The sequence below is a fragment of the Salvelinus namaycush genome, chromosome 11 (assembly GCF_016432855.1).
Source record: "Salvelinus namaycush isolate Seneca chromosome 11, SaNama_1.0, whole genome shotgun sequence".
Taxonomy (NCBI): domain Eukaryota; kingdom Metazoa; phylum Chordata; class Actinopteri; order Salmoniformes; family Salmonidae; genus Salvelinus; species Salvelinus namaycush.
The window spans coordinates 35,758,233-35,779,507 of NC_052317.1; the positions used below are offsets into that span (position 1 = coordinate 35,758,233).

Sequence of the window (21,275 nt, forward strand, 5' to 3'; positions counted from 1 at the left end):
GGTTTCCTCTATCGTAATCACTCCTCGTTCACCCCAGCTGCCAAACTAACCCTGATTCAGATGACCATCCGACCCATGCTAGATTACGGAGACGTACTTTATAGATCGGCAGGTAAGGGTGCTCTCGAGTGGCTAGATGTTCTTTACCATTCGGCCATCAGATCTGCTACCAATGCTCCTTATAGGACACATCACAACACTCTATACCCTTCTGTAAACTGGTCTTTCTGTATACCCGTCGCAAGACTCACTGGTTGATGCTTATTTATAAAACCCTCTTAGGCCTCACTCCCCCCTCTCTGAGATATCTACTGCAGCCCTCATCCTCCACATACAACACCCATTCTGCCAGTCACATTCTGTTAAAAGTCCCCAAAGCTCACACATCCCTGGGTCGCTCTTCTTTTCAGTTCGACTGGAACGAGCTGCAACAAACACTCAAACTGGACAGTTTTATCTCAATCTCTTCATTCAAAGACTCAATCATGGACAATAATCATGGACAATATCAATATTGTTGTTATGTTGTGTTGCTAGCATGCTGTATTGTCATGGGACGGCAGGTAGCCTAGTGGTTAGAGCGTTGGGCTAGTAACCAGAAGGTTGCAAGATCAAATCTCTGAGCTGACAAGGTAAAAATCTGTCATTCTACACCTGAACAAGGCAGTTAACCCACTGTTCCTAGGCTATCATTGAAAATAAGAATTTGTTCTTAACTGACTTGCCTGGTAAAAAAAATGTACACTCTTACTGACAGTTGTGTCTGCTTTTCGTGATGTATTGTTGTCTCTACCTTCTTGCCCTTTGTGCTGTTGTCTGTGCCCAATGTTTGTACCCTGTTTTGTGCTGCTGCCATGTTGTGTTTTTACCATGTTGTTGTCATGTTGTGTTGCTGTCATACTATGTTGTTGTCTTTGGTCTCACTTTCTGTAGAGTTATGTTGTTTCTTTTGTCGTGATGTGTGTTTTGTCCTATATTTTTATTTAATTTATTTTTAATTCCAGCACCCGTCCCCGCAAGAGGCCTTTAGCCTTTTGGTAAGCCATCGTAAATAAGAATTTGTTCTTAACTGACTTGCCTTGTTAAATAAAGGTTAAATAAATACATTAAAAATAATATAACTGCCGAAAATGCTGTTATAGAAGTAATTTCCTTAGTAGGTGACATCAGAGGTCAGCAAGTGGTAGAATTTGGATCTCAGGGATGATGACTTTCCCACTAGCTGGAGGGCCGTTCAAGTGGGTTTTCCTCAGTTGTATGTGGTAAATTCTCATTTCCCACTTGGTTACGAGAACAGCATTAGTGGGGTACTGTTATAATTTCCTTCAGACTCGCCTCCTTTTTATGTGAATCACTAATCAACCCTGAATTTGCAGAGAACCAAATTCAAATGACATAAATAGTAATAATAATCATTCATGAAAATACAAGTGTTATACATCGGTTAAAAGCTTAACTTCTTGTTAATCCAGCCTCTTTGTCAGATTTTAAAAAGGTTTACGGCGAAAGCATACCATGCGATTATCTGAGGACATCGCCCCGCGTACAAAAGCATTACAAACATTTTCCAAACAAGCAGAGGCATCACAAAAGTCAGAAATAGCGATAAAATAGATAACTTACCTTTGAAGATGTTCCTCTGTTTGCAATCACAAGGGTCCCAGCTACATAACACATGGTCCTTTAGTTCGATAAAGTCCCTCTTTATATCCCCAAAAAGTCAGTTTAGTTGGCGCGCTTGACTGGGAAGTGGATAGCCCTACCTTGGAAAATAGTTAATTGAAGGAGTGGATTATAGAAGGGAGGGGTAAAATAATTAGGAAAGAGGTTACTAAACCTAAAATGAACTTTAAAATGTTTTAGTTCATTTATGAACATTGTGATGGTTGGCAAAACAATCAGAGACAACCACAGGGCCCTGTTAACCCATGGGCGGGGCCTAATCAGGGATACTAGGGATGCCCAGAGAATCCTACAGGGGAGGGTCAGTTTTCAATGATATCCACGAGAGCTGATCAAGGACTTATGCTGCAGGTTCAAATAGAGAACAGAGGCACACCCATGATGATAGATTCTGGAGCCACTTACACATGTGTAAATCCAAATTATGCCTCTCATCTCCCCATGTCTGACAAATATACCAAAACTATAGGATTCTCGGGACAAACACAGCTAATTCCAGTGACAGCCCAGTTCGTTAAACAGCTGATGGCAGATCAGCAATACTCCCTATTCTAGTGTCAGAACAAACTCTTATATAATTTAAGGGAAGAGATGTAGACTAGTGAAGGTAACAAAAGACAGTCATTTGGAAAATAAGAATTTCGAATTTGAATTGATTAAGAATTGGCTGATGTATTTTCTACATTAGGCACATTACAGGTTAATCTTAAAATAATAGATGTTTCATGAGTATGAAGCAGTGGTTAGTGATACAAATATAGTAATTGAAAAGGAGGATTGATGTAAGTGTTGACAGTATGTGAATGGTAATATGTTATTAGTACCTTTTTATAGCACTCTAACGATGAAATATTTTAGTAATTTGATAGGCTGAGGTTTCAATACAAGGTTAAAGGATGAGTAGAGCCATGAGATTGTAAAAAATATTAGCTGCGGTTGAAAGCAAGCAGGTAGTGGGACATTTGAAGTAGAGGTATGAGAAACATTATTTGACAGTGTTTGATTATTGTTGCTTGGTTTTATAGTTAGGCAACTCCAGTGAATTTGAGCAGGAAGCTAATGTATTATAAAATTATAATATGTTTCCATTATGTGGAGCAGTGTCCAGTAATACAAGTAGAATGAAATACGTATTGACTGCCAAGCTGATGAGACAGCACCAACTTTTTGAAGGTTCTACATTTGTTAAACAACAGTTTTGTATTTTACTAAACTAATGCAACAGGTTAAATTGATATGATTACTGGAAAGGGGCTCTGGGATTGTTTATTTTAAAATGGGGTCAATTCCACTTAATGGAACACTGTATTATCTGATGGGTCCTGAATAGAATTCTTGCTTCCAGGACAAATGGAAGTTCAATACAGTGTGCATGTTAATTAAGGGAGACATAGAGACCATGTCTAAAACAACTTTCTATTTGATGCCTAGGATCAAATATCACTGATTTCTTCAGCTGAGAAATTGACTACATTTGCAAAGGAAAAAGTATTACATTTAGAATGGTTAACAGGAACAATCGAAGGTGAAACAGATATTAAATGTGTTGATTGGAAATTGGTCTATTAACAATACCAGCATATTTGTACATGATTATGACAGTGAGAGACCAATCATATAATATAATATGGGTGTATTGTGACTAAGAGTAGTGCATGCTAAATAAAGCATGGGAAGGACTGGCCATTTCTGTACATTTTTGACATATGGTTTAACACACACATACACCAGCACGCACACACCATTTACTGGTTATGAATATGGGTTAGTGGTGTTGACACTGTGGGATTTATTTTGGATGGGGTCTTTTCAATTCAGTTTTAAATTGGTTATGCAGAAGGATGGAAAGGTGTTTAAATGGTTTCGGAAGGTCAGGGAAAGAAGAGGGAGAGGAAATATTTTAATGGTGTCGATTTCTTTCCTATGAGACCTGATCAATCTCATTAGTAATGATCGAAACAGGTGGGATTTATTTTTTTAAATAAATGAAAAATACCAATCTCTATTCAAATCGTATCACTACTTTGAAATTCTATGATTTCGTTAGGAAATTATAAAGAGTTGTAATCTAAGCTGACTAGTTTTTCGAATATGTTTATTTTTTATTTAACATGTTTTTTAAATCACGTGTTCAAAGGGAAAATTACCAGTTCCCTGGGGTCATGGTCTTTGGGTAAATATAAAAATGTACTTTGTTCAGTCTGCGTATAGAAGTTAAAATATATGTTAACAAGGGATGACAGTTACTCCAAATGGATTGTGATATATGTATTTATGATTTTGTTTTTTGTTTTTGTTTCGATACAAATTTCACCAGATTGGGATTTATGGAGTGTGAGATTCTAGGAGGGGTTAGGGCGATAACTTCATGATCTGGTAACTCTTCTGAGAGGTCGCCAGTAGAATAAAGCAGTTATCATGGAAGGTGACGTCAGATTGTGTCTTAATGCATGGTAGGAATAATTTGACCACAAACAGTGTGTGTAAACCTCAAAGCCCCCCCTAAACGGCTGGAGAAAGAGCGACAAGGGCGTGCAATACGACAGTGACTTTTAGCACTTCTGAGTCTACACACTGCCGACAGTTTGGACTAAAGTATGCATTGAGTTATTGATCTTTCATTACCAGGCCACTCATGACAGGAAAACAAGGCAAAGGGGGCTGTAATGAGAATACTTATTACTTGTACTAAAAGTTTCATTTTTTATTTTTTGTAAATGTACATTTTAATAGGGATGATGTGTGCTAAATTGAGAAGTTTGAATTTGAGTTAAAGTAAGCACTAAGGACTGTTATTCTGAATTTGGGCTGGATAATTTATAAAATGTTTTAGTTATGATTTGGATAAAGCAAGAGAGAGTTGCTTTTGAACAGGTGAGGGTTAGGGGCACTGTTTAAATGTATTAGGCCTAGGGAAGCTCTGGAAACTTTATCTCTAAATTGTTAGAACTTACTGGATGATAGCTTGGGTTAACATAAAGGTTTTTGTTTATTTTGTATTATTATGTCATTATAATTTTAATGTTACATTGTATTGATAAATAGAGATGTCTGGGTGATAGAATACAAGTAATTGCATATAAGGTTTATAGTCTGTGTTTTGTAATAACAGATGAATAACGGATGTACGTTTTTTCCCCAGTTTTAGTTGCATTAAGAGTAGTGGGAAGTTATTAAACAAATATTTCTTTTTCTTTTTCTTGTTAATTAAGTCAATGTGTTTTAAGGTTTTGTAGAACATGAGAGTGATCATTGTTCCAGAGAAGGGTTTGATGTATATTGACTTCATGATTTTAGAATGTATTAGTATGTTTATAACTGTAGAAGTGCATTAGGAGTAGTGACTAGTGTGTTATGGGTTAGATGGAATGATATGTAGGTTGAATATTCTTCCAATTCATTAATCTCTTTCCCAATTTCTAACAGCCGGCGAACACTTTATAGATTACAGGCAGTAGTTATTCTCACGGCAGTTGCCGAAGGGATCACAATTGAAGGAGATTATAGGCATGGGCCATGTTAGTAGTAGCAGGGGTTACTTTAGTAGCATTGTTGGGATATCAGTTTATGACGATTCATGCCACATGGATTGATAACTGGTAACTGGGAGACTGATGGGAGTACAGGGGATGCGGTTATTCAAATGTCACAAATGATGTTGTCAGGAAATATCCCATGTGTTGCAGTGTGTATATCCTCAGGTGAAAACAGAGATAACCAAGGGAATGGGCTGAATTCCGGAGATTGAGTGAACATCCAGATACACCAGGAGGGGGTGTTGGGATAGATTTGGTCTGGTCCACACATACGGTACTCCTTACAGCACCTGCAGTGGTAAAGATCGTCATGTCTCTCTTTGGTGGGTGCATAATTCTCACAAGAAGTAAGGTCCAGCTGCATAATGGGTGAGCTTGAAAACACCATGTAAAGGGTGAGCTTGAAAACACCATGACAGAGGAAGCGGAGCTAAAGAGAGATTAGATTCCACTGTAGACATACATGCAGATGGGTTAAGTCTAGGAGCTACTTGTTCTATTGGTTAATTAATGCATCACATGAGGAGGATAGATGTTAGGTTAATTGTGCTCTAAACAACATGTTGAAGGCATTAATGTGAAACCATATACAGTGCTGAGTTACCTCAAGAGGATGTAACGTTGATTAGGGATACGCACTTGCCTATCAGGTGATGTGCCTATTAAGTGGCAATAAAAAAGTTAAAATGACATGGCTTGGGAACACCTCTCAGAACCTGGGGCCGAAAGGGGAAGACTGGGCGAAAGCATGAGGAAGCTTCTTTAGGGCTTTTATTTTTGTGGAGTCCAGCAGAAACGTATCCTGGAGGCATAGAGTCAGGTGAAAAAAGAGTGGGAATTGTCATGGTCTCAGACTTCGGTTTTCATGAATATACTTATGGATAACTTACCACATTGTTAATACTGTTATGTTTTGTGTTTTCCGTTGCTTTGCAAGTCTTATGCTATCAGTCTCTTAGGAATCAGAAGGCGAAAGTGGAGAAACTAAAAGCAGCTCAGCTGAAGTGAAGGAAGTCACCAGCTTCAGCTGGAATGGCATTTTGTTGTGTGATGAGAGATGGAAATAAGATGGTGTATGGTGTAATCATAGAACAGAGGCCATAAGTCTCTGAGTTTGAAAACGTCACGGAAACAGCCTGAACCAGGACCAGAGGTTCCACGTCCGGTGATTCCCAGGGGACCAGGACTACATCCGAGTGTTCCGGAGGAAGTGGAACAAGCCAAGGCGAGAGGGTCCCTACGGAGTGGTCCTAGCAACACCAACAGTCGTCCAGGTGAAAGGAAGCAACATCTGGTACCATCTGAACCACTGCACCAGAGTCCCGGCTGGGAGAAGGAGGCGACCACCGAGCCATGAGGATGCTGATAAACCAGGCGGGTGTCCAGAGGGAACGGGAGCAGAGGAGTTCAGTGCGCCAGGTAGGAGCCAAGGTGCTCTCGCCTGAATATCCAGAGAGTCCAGGGATGGGGAGGAGTGACATGCCTGTTGCTCCTGATGACATATCTACTCTGGCAGATACCCCTGACAGAGGCGCTGTCCCCATTGTCTTCTCTGCCCTCACATGGTCTTTCTAACAGTGTGAGAACCAGGACAGATGAAGAACGGTAGAATGGCCTTGACAGCAACAGCGACACACCTAGAAGAAATTGTAAAGTCACCTTCCACTAGAGACTAGTATATCAACTAAGACAATGGCAAAACCACAAGAAAGTGGGTTATGCAGAAAATCTGGACATCTGTTATCAACTGGTGTAGCCACAATGAAGAAACTACCCCAGAATCAAACATTGACCAACATTTTTGAAAAGCAATTACAAATGGCTGGTATACATGGGGGGGGGCTAAACTTGCCAAGTGGCGCGAAGCTCTCCATCGTCAACAAACGCAAAGAACGGAACACGCCAAAACTCCCGAAAAAAATTCAATAATCTGATTAAACTATATTGAAAAAACATACTTTACGATGATATTGTCACATTTATCAAATAGAATCAAAGCCGGAGATATTAGGCGTCTATAACAAAAGCTTTTCAGAAGCCAATGCGGAAGTCCTTTCCGCGTCTTCCTGAACAGAGGAAATTGGGGTCCTGTCATTCCAAGCTGTCTCTTTTGACCATAGAAAGAGCTTGAGACCCCAATTCACCTCTCACAGCCTATTGACATCTAGTGGAAGACGTATGAAGTGCATGTATACTAATAGATTTCAAGCAAACGATTAGGGAAGCCCTGGAACAGAGCATCGATTTCAGATTTTTCACTTTCTGACAGGAAGTTTGCTGCAAAATGAGATCTGTTTTACTCACAGATATAATTCAAACGGTTTTAGAAACTTGAGAGTGTTTTCTATCCAATAGTAATAATAATATGCATATTGTACGAGCAAGAATTGAGTACGAGGCCGTTTAAATTGGGCACGATTTTCCCCCAAAGTGAAAACAGCGCCCTCTGTCCTCAACAGGTTAAGAATGATGGAGGCGTCTGTGTTCTTGGGGACCTTCAATGCTGCATACATGTTTTGGTATCCTTCCCCAGATCTGTGCCTCAACACAATCGTGTCTTGGAGCTCTACGAACAATTCCTTCAACCTCATGACTTGGTTTTTGCTCTGAAATGCACTGTCAACTGTTGGACCTTATAAGGACAGGTGTGTTCCTTTCCAAATCATGTCCAATCAATTTAAATTACCACAGGTGGACTCCAATCAAGTTGTAGAAACATCTCAATGATTATCAATGGAAACAGGATGCACGTGAGCTCAATTTTGAGTCTCATAGCAATACTTATGTAAATAGGCTTTATCTGTTTTTCATTTTTAATACATTTTAAAACATTTCTAAAAACCTGTTTTTGCTACGTCATTATGGGGAATTGTGTGTAAATTGATGAGGAAAATGTTTTATTTAATCCATTTTAGAATAATGCTGTAACGTAACAAAAGGGAATGTGTCTGAATACTTACGGTATATGCCTACCCATCCACCCCGACCAACCACCCTACTTCGTTTTTGCCTTAAGTAACCATTTGTCTTATGTAACCATACCAAACGTAACATATCATACTATTTTGAGTGTCCTGGATTTACTTTTACTATGTTACATCTAGTCTATGAGACCAGGCTGTGGTTCTGGGTAAAGTTAATGATGCCTTGACCTTAACAAGGGCCCCAGGACCAGTAAAAGCAAAATGGCCCAGTAACATCAAAGATCCACCAGCATATTGTACAGTAGGTATGGGTGCTCTTTTCGGCATATGCATACTTCTTTCGAGGCAAAACCCACCAAAGCTCTTTGGCCACTCATAACGGTGGTAGGTTTTGTGTTGAAGAAAGATGCATATGCAGAAAACAAACCCATACTTACTTTCAAATTTGGTGGTGGATCTTTGATGTCGTGGGGCAATTTTGCTTCCACTGGTCCTGGGCCCTGTTCAGGTCAAGACGTTCTTTTTTTACAGTTCTTTTACAGTATTACACAACTTTGAACCCTGAACCCCCCCACACACACTTATTTGGGCTTCCAATCTGTTACATTTGTCATTCACACAAAGCAGTTCACGGTATGTGAACAAGTGTAACATACAGTTTGACTGTACAGCCTTGCATTGATGCTAATGCAGCTTGCTTTCAGATATCTTGGCAGTGCTTCAGTGAAATGACGTGTGCACTTATCACATGAAACACACCCACAGTCTCCCAGAAAGCAGATAAACCTGATAATAAATGCCATGGAATATGAGTATCTGCACAAGTTAGACACTGACAATCCAACATCAGAGAGGACAGGTGGTGGCAAATGTCAAGACAGGTGATGTCACAAGTTTAAATGGCATTGATACCATCATTACTGCCTTTCTTTCTCTCCTTTATCTCAATCCATTTGTCTCATTCTCTTAACTATCACATGTACATTCCAGGAGAAATGTCAGAATATTTGAGAAATTGAGCATGACACTGGTAGTCTGGCTGACTGACAACAAACTTGAAGTTCCCCTGACTTCAGAATCTGGAAAGGCTATTTCTCCTCTGTATATTTCTCACTCAAGCATTCACAAGGACACCCACACAGCCCCCCAGCACTGCCCCTTCAAATACAACTGTTTGATTTTCAAATCCAAACAATGAGAGGTCTCAAGCCCACATGAATTATTTTGTTGTTGTTGAGAGAACCAATCAAAGCTCAAGCCAACTTTTGCGTGAATACTGCACCAACAACAGACTCCAGTCCAGACCAGTGTGGCACAGATCTCCCTCGCTGTGTACCATGTGAGTCGCATCAGCCAGGCTACAACATGGGCGCACGAGCAGTCACTATAGCCAATGTAATAACAAAACTACATTGAATTTATCAATCATACCTCTCAAGTAAAATTACATTCTTTATTGACTTCATGCTCGGGCTTAGTTTACAGTCATCATTGGTAGCAAACTCTGTAACCTGGGGCTATATTTGCCAACCAAGGATTAAACACATTTCGCTATGATTGTTGCTTTTTCCAATAGTTTCTCCTTGGGGTCAAGATGACCCTTGTTGGTAATCGATATAAGGAAAATGTGTTGGTAGATTAAGGGTTCATGGAGATATGGCAGTGCCATTCAGGTAAGGAGTTATTCGCCGTCACTAAACCCTCAACAGCATCCAGGCCAGGGCCATGAGGCCCAGAGAAGAGCACATTGTGGAGGCTCCCGACGCTGGACGGCCCTGGGTCGTCACCACCCAGTCGTTGCCAGGCTGGATGTTCCTGAAGACGTTGGTCATCAAGGCAGAGGTGGAGTTGTGGTCAATGTGCAATGTTGTGCTGAAGAGATCAATCTGAGGGGAGAAGGTTAATGAATTACTGGATCATAGACATAAGTGTGACATCAGGTTGGCCCAATGGCTTTACCCACTGGGCACAAACGTCAGTTAAACATCTAGTTTTAGTTGAGCTGCCAAGTAATGTGAAATCAACTAAACTTTGAGGCAATTGCTCTCCAAGTAAATACATAAATAGATCACAAAAACAACAGCTTTAAGGCATGTCATTGCATTTCGGTTAAAAATGTGATTAAAATAAGAAATGTATGAAATGTGTGTACATATGCCGTACATCCTGTTGCATGGATTTTCCTGCACAGCATGAAATGCTAACTTTTAGTGTGCTCAAGGTTTTTAAAAGGCTTCTAAAGTTTGTAATCGCCACATGAAATTTTCCGACTTGATTTGCCCTAACAAAAAATGTAGCAACCCCTATAAAAAAAGTCCTTTAATTATAATCCACATAACAATTCATATTTCCTTTTGCTGCAGGTCTATTTCCTGCTGTTTGAAACTGGCTCAAATTAAGATACGGGATCTGTATGTTCATGACTTCTTGAAGAGCCAATTAATACATCACAATCTCTTTTGTTGTACCACCCCAGATGAAAGATCATGTTTGGTAATATTTTTTAATCATTACTTTTATAATGTTTCATAAGTAGAATAAATAATGGAATGGATCCTGCACTTAAAGATAATTGAATACAGTCCATGTTTTTTGTCGGAGCTATGTTTATTTTCTGGTAAGTAGAAATGGTGTTCAGTTTCTGGTGAAATTGTTGTACAAACTCACCAAGTCCTGGCTGACTTTGATCGGGTCCTTAAACACAGTCCAAACCACAGCCTCATTGCAATTTGGAGTGGTCAGGGAGCCAAGGTAACGGTAGTATTTGGTACGGTCCACCCCTTCCAGGAGCTCATCCAATGAAATAGCATGAGTAATGTTTACAATATCATCTTGAGGAAGAGAGAAAGAAACAACGTATATGAAATCATATGCAACTGAAATTGAACAAGAAAATGACTCATTTTGAATTCAAAGAGAAAACTAATGCCAAATCCTCTTCCAAACTTTATTTTGAAAAAGTAGATCTTGATCAAATCAGAACCAGTCAAATCTCTCCTCTCACCTTTTAGTGTGATGTTGGCCAAGTAGGATGTCAGAGTATTCCAGGCTGCTGGTGAACCAGTTGCATTACCCGGCATGGCCTGTTTGAAAAACAAAGACTTTAGTCATAAAAAACAGCAATAAAACATTTAAATGCTAATCTACTGTGGAAAAATGGATGCCATTTCTAGGAAGGTTAAACTATTCACTCACCTCTATGAAGAATCCAAGAGCAGCGAGTCCCGTGCTGTCTGTAACGGCCGTGGTCGTGTTACCGTTGTGCGAAGACTTTGCATTTACTATGTGCAACTGAAAGGGGAAGCATAACAGTTGATGTAAAAAGTTATCTAAATCCATTGGAAAATTAAAACGTTGTAATGATACATTTAAAAAGGTAGACTACAATCTGCCATATGTACAGCTGTGCAAGGGTCATTTAAATTAATGACATATATATGCCCACTGATTCTTGAGGAATAGAATTTATAAATGTCTCATGAGCTCAGTACAACAGTTGGATTATTGCACCATTTATGAATTTCAGAGTGGTTACATTTCACCATCTGTCAGCTTTCTAGTAAACCAATTGGCAGGGATGCAGTTTGGCTGGAGTTGAATTAATTCAGAATGGACTAAGGCTAAATGAAGACCTTGACATTGATCCATTACAGTGTGTTATATGTGCATCAGTATGAGAAGTGTCACCCAATGATACATGGGCTACATTCAGATTCTTAACCCTTCTCCCAAAGTGTACTAATACACTTCCACACATGAATTTAAAAGTAATGGATTAGTGCTTGGAATATGGTGGAAACTCTCTCTAGCCATGCTTGCACAATTCCTTGAAGGGGGGGGGGGGGGGGGGGGTAGATGAGGGGACACTTCTGGAGAAGGGTAGAGAATCAGAACGCAGCAATGTTGCATTGAACCTTTCCATACCTCCATGGGGTAGCGTGTTCCATCCACTGTGTGCTCCGACCCAGGTACTGAGGTACCATTCCCCCAGTGGAGGTGAAACTGCAGGCTGTCATAGGCCTCAGACAGTGCCCCACCTGTAATCTGGACTCCACTCGTCAGCTCCACTTTGACTGAAAGAAAGAGAGGAGGAACAAAAAGAGAGGAATTGGTTACATTTTGCACATAAGGGTTCCTGGTTTGGTTCATACATTATCCTCAAGTGGGACTTTGTGTGTATGGATTGAGAAGGCAAGGCATCCATCCATTCTCCTCACCAGTTTTGCCAGTGTTCTTGATATTCTTCATCGTAGAGTTGTCTCCGTATTTGGTGAAAGTGAAGGAAGTCAGGGTTTCATCGCCCACTGCCGATGCAGAGACGATGTTGATGGGAGACTGACGGGATCCATTACAATGTTCACTGGCAATGGTGGACCAAGTGGTGTCGTCTTAACATGGAATCAATCATACCATGGTGTCAATGTACCATTGTTTTATGAGGGTCATATAATATGCTAATACATCAATTCTATAGTCTATTATCCACTGCCATCACAATCACTTCAATTTGTGAATACAAATTACACTGTAACCAGTGGGTAAAACCAATACTTACCACAACTAGGATCATGGTAACACCACACTGTTAACATTGAAGAAGGGAAGAAGTTATACAGAGTCACAACATTGATAGAAGAGTCACAGTCCAACATAATAATGGAATAATCACTTACAACCGCCTGCAGCACTGTATGTAGTGGGGACAAAGAGTGTCGCAACGATAACCACAAGTCGATTCATCTGAAAGCGAGATAAAGACAATCATGAATGGAGAGACCACTAAAGCACCGACCAACACGAGACGTCCATGCACATAGAAAAGTGGTTGAAATTTCGTCAGTCCGCCCTGGTCTTAATTTCAACATCCACAACGTCCACAAACGTAGACATCTATGATTGGTTCCGATTTGGTCGAATCCGTACTGGCCTTGATTTGACCAAAATATAGGCATTGATATTTCACAGGTTTGGACACTACTCTACTGTACTCTACTATGCTCTACTGTACTGTGCTGTCCAAACTTGTGAAACATGGACATCTATGATTGATTCAGATTTGGTCCAGACCGACCAAATTTGCTCTTGTTTGAGGGCTGAGCTCATTAGTATAATACCCAGTGTGATTTGACCATGTTAATTATTATATATTGGTAATTTAGAAGACACTCTTATCCAGAGTGACTTACAGTCGGTGCATTCAACTAGGTAGATAAACAACCACATACAATATCACAGTCATAGTGAGTAGTAGGGGTGTTAACCCCGGTGTCCTGGCTACAGACGTAAGATCTTCATTTGACCCAGATAGGATTTTTACATACCAAATAACCACATCATATGTTATAGCAATCTGTCAGTCGATGAATGTCTTTGACATGGCACGCAGCTATTGGTTAATGCATGCAACATCTAAGCAGGGGAATGCGACCAAAATGTATTTTGGGAAAGGCTGGCATTAAAACTCCACTTTTATCTGTTGTTGGATATCTGTCAGGTTCTCCAGGAACACTGAATCCTTTTTGTTTTCTTTGTGTATCCAAGAAGCAAACATGAGTAAATAGATATGTATTTTGTTTGACAGTTTTCACTGATGCAGGTGATTGTTTTGAGTTGCTTCACGATTGTTTGTAAACCTATATACAGCTCCCGGAGCACATTTTCCTTTGTTATGTTGCCGGGTAAAGTATCGAGCTGATTACTCCGTTTCCTATCTCTTTTATTTCTGAATTAATTCTGTTAATTAGAGCTCATTTTTTCTGGTCTGAGTTATGAAATTAGTTAGAATGAATTATTTCATGTTGAAACTACCGGGATGAATTCTGATTGTTTGCCATTATTGAATAGTGACTATCTTTATGATTTGATTTATGCATTATGGCATTTTATTTATTATTGTTTGTTCTCAGATTTTCATTCAAGCACACAATGAATCAATTAAAACTCAACCAGACTGAGACTAACCAACTCAGTTTCCTTCCTTCTGCCAAACCATCTTAGTTTGGTTCACCTGTTCACCAATTTCTTCTCCTGACCTAACCAGTCCCCCTGGCCTAACCAGTCACCCGAGTGCCAACACAAATTTTTAGAAACGTTTCTGTAACCGTTGTTGAAGTGTTCTATTGGTTCTTCAGAACTTTGCACATGACCACTGACAGTTCTGATGTTTTTGATAAGTGCAAGTGACAGATGGCAGAAATTCTAAATATTCCATAGGCCTACTGCAATATTTTATTCCACACTAAAAATCATATATTAATTGGAAATGTTACTTTTGAACATGCACATAATGCTCTCTTCGTTGACAATTTGGCCATAGAAACGTCCGGAAAAGTATTTTAAACATTAATAAACAATGTATTTTCGATACCCCGACCTCACACTCTTTGCAATTCATACCTTGGTAAATTACTAGGAAGCATGAAAACAAAAGAAATGAATAGTCACTGACTTCCCATCACATGATTTGGCATAAATGCAGTGAAACAGCTGTAACTTCTTAGCCCAGCCTAGTCAATGAGATGTGTGCCACTTCAAACATGTCATATCTTAAAAGCAGGGCATATTGTTCCATAAATGTATATGTCTGTGAGCATCAATGCCAGAATCATCTTACCTTAAAGCCGCACCTGTCTTCACCTGTCAGTCCTGTGCGCTCAGCCTCCCATCCTTCCTCTTTATATTCAGTGGCACACCTCAACTAGAAATAATAAACACACCTCCTCTTTTCACTCAGCCGGTGAGATTCAAGTTGTGTGTTCAAAATTGTGTAATATTGTAAAAATAACGCCTATTTGGAAAGCAGAAGGTAAGGTGAGCTTTGCCAGGAAAATGTATGCAGTACCCGTGACAATGACAATAATGAAAGATTAACTTGGACCGTAAGAACAATGAAACAGTGCAGCTTTAGCAAACTCCAAAATCTTGGCTTCAGAGTAGTCCTCATAGTGACCCAGTCAACCTAAATAAAGTGACATCATTTGACAGTAGGCTATTTGGGCTGAAGTTCATCATAGTGTTTTAAACAATACAACAGCTTCAGACAAAATACATCCAAAATTGAACTTTATTTGCCACCTGACATAGAAACAAACTGCATAGATGAACATATAGATTGGGGGAATCTCTTCACACTCCTTGACTCCCTTTTGAATAAAAGGATGTTTGCTCTTCTCAGAAGAAAAACTGTCCTGCTTCAAAAGAAGGGTTACGTGTTAAATGCTCTACAACAAAGCGTCCTTAGTGTCCAACAAGCTTTCTCTACCCTTAACCTCGTTCTGAATACCTCCAAAACAAGGTCATGTGGTTTGGTAAGATGAATGCCCATCTTCCCATAGGTGTGATTACTACCTCTGAGGGTTTAGAGCTTGAGGTAGTCACCTCATACATGTACTTGGGAGTATGGCTAGACGGTACACTGTCCTCTCTGCACATATCAAAGCTGCAGGCTAAAGTTAAATCTAGACTTGGTTTCCTCTATCGCATTCGCTCCTCTTTCACCCCAGCTGCCAAACTAACCCTGATTCAGATGACCATCCTGCCCATGCAAGATTATGGAGACATACTTTATCGATCGACAGGTAAGGGTGCTCTCGAGTGGCTAGATGTTCTTTACCATTCGACCATCAGATTTGCCACCAAAGCTCCTTATAGGACACATCACTACACTCTATACTCTTCTGTAAACTGGTCATCTCTGTATACCCGTCGCAAGACCCACTGGTTGATGCTTATTTATAAAACCCTCTTAGGCCTCACTCCCACCTATCTGAGATAAACCTTCTGCAGCCCTCATCCTCCACTACAACACCCGTTCTGCCAGTCACATTCTGTTAAAGGTCCCCAAAGCACACACATCCCTGGGTCGCTCCTCTTTTCAGTTTGCTGCAGCTAGCGACTGGAACGAGCTGCAACAAACACTCAAACTGGACAGTTTTATCTCAATCTCTTCATTCAAAGACTCAATCATGGACACTCTAACTGACAGTTGTGGCTGCTTTGTGTGATGTATTGTTGCCTCTACCTTCTTTCCCTTTGGGCTGTTGTCTGTGCCCAATAATGTTTGTACCATGTTTTGTGTTGCTACCATGTTGTGTTGCTACCATGTTGTTGTTATGTTGTGTTGCTACCGTGCTGTGTTGTCATGTGTTACTGCCTTGCTATGTTGTTGTCTTAGGTCTCTCTTTATGTAGTGTTGTGTTGTCTCTCTTGTTGTGATGTGTATTTTGTCCTATATTTATATTTATTTATTTATTTATTTTAATCCCAGGCCCCTGTCCCTGCAGGACGCCTTTTGCCTTTTTGCAGGCCGTCATTGTAATTGAGAATTTGTTCTTAACTGACTTGCCTAGTTAAATAAAGGTTAAATAAATACAAATAAATAAATACGTCCCTGCCTGTAAGAGATGTTATGCTGAAGTACTGAAATTCCCACAAAAGAATGTTGTTTCATAACTTTCTCTGAAATATTTGAGAACATTCCCAATGTCAAGCCAGTTGCAGAATGTTCCTAGAACATTACAATAATTGAAACTAAATGTTTAGAACTTTTAGGAAACCTGTAAAGTAATGAAATACCAAGAAAATCCTGTTTTTCTGTGCTGAGAATTCTGAGAATGTTCCAAATCCAAGCAACTATTCTGCACCTTTACTAGAAAGTTGTGGGAAGGTTGTACTCAAAATAACGATAGGACAACCACGCTCTCACCAAACTCTGATAAATATTTGGTTCTCAGAACGATATGTCCAAGCTTGGTTGTCTCCACCTTTTCCATTCAAGTGCGACCTACAATACACACTGATATGAACTGTGGGAAAAATAAAAATAACAAAGTATTGAATAGAAGCAAGGAAACCCAGGCAGACACCATTATGTGCCAATTGAATCAATCATCCCTGAGATTTTTATGAGACAACTGGTTCTCGGCATAGATTTGTAGATCCTATTGAAGATGCATGTCAATATGTACTGGCAAGTCATCTTATTATTTATGATCCATTGCAATAATCTGAGTCATTGTCAGGGCAGATAGTGTTAAACCCTCAGTACAGTGTCTCAGACTTCCTTAAAAACAAGAACATACTGTTAAGCCCAGGGCACAAGGCAGATACATCAGACACCCACTTTCCATAACCCATAACTTGAATGACATTTTGGTTACGTTGTTAGTCATTCTTTTCAGATTACTAACAAGATGTCTGCAACTAAAATGTACTACAGTATTTAATCATTGGTTGACAAATATAGCCAGGTTACGGTGTTTGCTACCAATGATGACTGTAAACTAAGCCAGGACATGACGTCAAACATGTCAATGTACTTGAGAGGTATGATTGATAAATTCATTGTAGTGTTGTCAATACATTGGCCATAGTGAATGCTCATATTTCTGCGTTGTAGCTTGGCTGACAAAACTCACATAGTACACAGCAAGGGAGAGCAGTGACACACTGATCTGGGCAGGAGTCCGTTGTTAGTGCAGTATTCATGCAGAATTTAGCTTGAGCTTTGATTGGTTCTCTCAACAACAAAAACAAAAATCCTGTGGGCTTGAGACCTCTCGTTGTATGGATTTGAAAAGCCAACAGTTGTATTGGAAGGGTGCAGTGCTCGGGGGCTGTGTGGCTGTCCATTTGGGTTGTGAGTGAGAAGACACAGAGGAGAAACAGCCTTTCCAGATTCTGAAGTCAGGGGAACTTCAAGTTTGTTGTCAGCCAGCCAGACTACCAGTGTCATGCTCTACTTCTAAAAAATTCTGAAATTTCGCCTGGAATGTACATGTGACAGTCAAGAGAATGCAACAAATGGATTGAGATTAAGATTGAGATAAGGGAGAGTAAGAATGGCGGTAATGATGGTATCAATGCATTTTAAACTTGTGACATCCGCCACCACCTCTCCTCTCTGACGTTGGATAATCAGTGTCTAACTTGTGAAGATACTCACATTCCATGGCATTGATTATCAGGTTTATCCGCTTTGTGGGAAGAGGAGGAGGAGGGTCAGCATTCCTGGAACACTGGGGGCAGCACTGGTGTACACTATCCTGCCGTGAAGGGACTGCTAGCCGTGGTAGATGTCGTGGTAGCCTGTGTGGGGGGGGACATCTTCATCTAACACAGAGATAAAAAGACAATGAGAGCGAGACAGATGCAGGTAGAGAGAGAGAGGGGCAGCTGCAGGATTATTGCCAATAGTAACTCCCATAAATACCAGTTACCATTACATTTCATTTTTGTGTTGGCCTATTGCAGAAACCTTTGCCTATTATGTGATAACTTTAAAAGAAGGAGGTAGAGGAAGAAGGTTAATGAAAACGACAGATTGACGTTTATTGTCATGAATCTTGCCCTGGAAGCAGAATTGAGTGATTTCTGTTTGATGGGCCAGCTGCAAAGTCAAAATTAGCAACAGTACATTGTAAAAATTAATTAAAACAAAAATGTGCGTTTTGATCTTAATTTAAAGTTAGAGTTAGCCATTGGGGTTAGCAGTGTGGTTAAGGTTAGGGTTAAGATTACGCACTGAGTACACACGTCAATTCAATGTCTATTCCACATTGGTTCCACAACGTTGATGTGAGTAGGATTAGTTTTCAAATCTGATTTTATGACTTTGTGGCTGTGCCAGCTTGTGACCAATCTGCAGAGCTGCCTCCAGAACAAGATTCATGATGAAAAAGTCTAACCTGCAAACAAGCCGGGGTGAGACAGACGTGCAGAGAATTTCTAAATGATATGATCAGTTTAAGCACATGCAATGTAATGTAATGCAGAAGAGAAGACCGAGGGATCATGTACACTGCACTGAGTTGTGTAAGATACCACCACCCTCATGTGGTTTTCATTGTACCTGACGTACACATGCGGAACAGCCCACTGGGCACAAACTGATTGAATCAACGTTGTTTCAATATCAGTTTTCAACATTTTCTGAAGTGGAAACTACTAATTGGATTTGAAGAGTCACCTCTTCACTGTTGATGTTGAGACTGGTGTTTCGCGTGTACTATTTAATGAAGCTGCCAGTTGAGGACTTGTGAGGCGTCTGTTTCTCAAACTAGACACTCTAAAGTACTTGTCCTCAGGCTCAGTTGTGCACCGGGGCCTCCCACTCCTCTTTCTATTCTGGTTAGAGCCAGTTGGCGCTGTTCTGTGAAGGGAGTAGTACACAGCATTGTACGAGATCTTCAGTTTCTTGGCAATTTCTCGTATGGAATAGCCTTCATTTCTCAGAACAAGAATAGACTGATGAGTTTCAGAAGCAAGTTATTTGTTTCTGGACATTTTGAACCTGTAATTGAACCCACAAATGCTGACGCTCCAGATACTCAACTAGTCTAAAAAAAGGCCAGTTGTATTGCTTCTTTAATCACGACAACAGTTTTCAGCTGTGCTAACATAATTTCAAAAGGGTTTTCTAATGATCAGTTAGCCTTTTAAAATGATCAACTTGGATTAGCTAACACAACGTGCCCTTGGAACACAGGAGTGATGGTTGCTGATAATGGGCCTCTGTACGACTATGTAGATATTCCATAAAAAATCATCAGTTTCCAGCTGCAATAGTCATTTACAACATTCACAATGTCTACACTGTATTTCAGATCATTTTGATGTTATTTTAATGGACGAAAAATGTGCTTTCTTACAATAATAAGGACATTTCTAAGTGACCCCAAACTTTTGAATGCTACTGTACAGGGAGCACCAGTACTGAGTCGATGTGCAGAGTACGAGGTAATTGAGGTAGCCGTATACTGTACATATAGTAAGGGTAAGGTTTCTAGGTAACAGGATAGATAAGACGGAAGCAGCAATGTGTGTGTATGTGGCATCAGAAAATCATGTATGCGCTTGCTACAGTATGTGTGTGTGGGCATACAGTATGTAGCGTGTGTATGTGTACAGTGCATTCGGAAAGTATTCAGACCCATTGACTTTTAACACATTTTCTTAAGTTACAGCCTTATTCTAAAATGGATTAAATAGTTTCCCCCCGTCATCAATCTACACAAAATACCCCATCATGACAAAGCAAAAACGGGTTTTTAGACATTTTTGCAAATGTATTAACATTGTTAAACTGAAATATCACATTTACATAAGTATTCAGAACCTTTACTAAGTACTTTGTTGAAGAACAATACAGCCTCGAGTCTTCTTGGGTATGACGCTACAAGCTTGGCACACCTGTATTTGGGGAGTTTCTCCCATTCTTCTCTGCAGATCCTCTCAAGCTCTGTCAGGTTGGATAGGGAGTGTCGCTTCACAGCTATTTTCAGGTCTCTCCAGAGATGTTAGATTGGGTTCAAGTCCTGGCTGGGCCACTTAAGGACATTCAGAGACATGTCTCAGAGCCACTTCTGCGTTGTCTAGGCTATGTGCTTAGGGTTGTTGTCCTGTTAGAAGGTGAACCTTCACCCCAGTCTGAGGTCCTGAGCGCTCTGGAGCAGGTTTTCATCAAGGATCTCTCTGTTCTTTGCTCCGTTCATCTTTCCTTCCATCTTGACTAGTCTCCCTGCTGCTGAAAAACATTCCCACAGCGTGATGCTGCCACCACCATGCTTCACCGTAGGGATGGTGCCAGGTTTCCTCCAGAGGTGACGCTTGGCATTCAGACCAAAGAGTTCAATCTTGGTTTCATCAGACCAGAGAATCTTGTTTCTCATTGTCTGAGAGTCTTTAGGCGCCTTTTAGAAAACTCCTAGCGGGCTGCTATGTGCCTTTACTGACAAGTGGCAACCGTCTGGCCACTACCATAAAGCTTGATTGGTGGAGTGTTGCAGAGATGGTTGTCCTTCTGGAAGGTTCTCCCATCTCCACAGAGGAGCTCTGGAGTTATCTGTGTCCATCGGGTTCTTCTTCACATCCCTGACCAGGGCCCTTATCCCCCTATTGCTCAGTTTGGCCGGGCAGCCAGCTCTAGGAAGAGTCTTGGTGGTTCTACACTTCTTCAATTTAAGAATGATGGAGGCCACTGTGGTCTTGGGGACCTACAATGCTACAGACATGTTTTGGTACCCTTCCCCTGATCTATGCCTCTATACAATCCTGAAACAGGATGCACCTGAGCTCAATTTCGACTCTCATACCAAAGTACCAATACTTATGTAAATGTGATATTTCATTTTTT

The 21,275-nt window shown here is 40.3% G+C and overlaps 1 protein-coding gene across 1 annotated transcript; it reads right to left on the reverse strand.

Annotated features, from left to right (window-relative positions):
* Positions 1 to 9,683: 9,683 nt before the first annotated feature.
* LOC120055641 (carbonic anhydrase 4-like) lies at positions 9,684 to 14,788 on the reverse strand. Its single transcript, XM_039003532.1, has 9 exons — positions 14,757 to 14,788; positions 12,817 to 12,883; positions 12,699 to 12,725; positions 12,361 to 12,531; positions 12,068 to 12,216; positions 11,339 to 11,434; positions 11,148 to 11,226; positions 10,811 to 10,974; positions 9,684 to 10,029 (listed from the first exon to the last, which is right to left on the reverse strand). Exons 2-9 carry the CDS (start codon positions 12,881 to 12,883, stop codon positions 9,838 to 9,840), a joined length of 945 nt encoding a protein of 314 aa, XP_038859460.1. The 5' UTR covers positions 14,757 to 14,788; the 3' UTR covers positions 9,684 to 9,837.
* Positions 14,789 to 21,275: the final 6,487 nt, after the last annotated feature.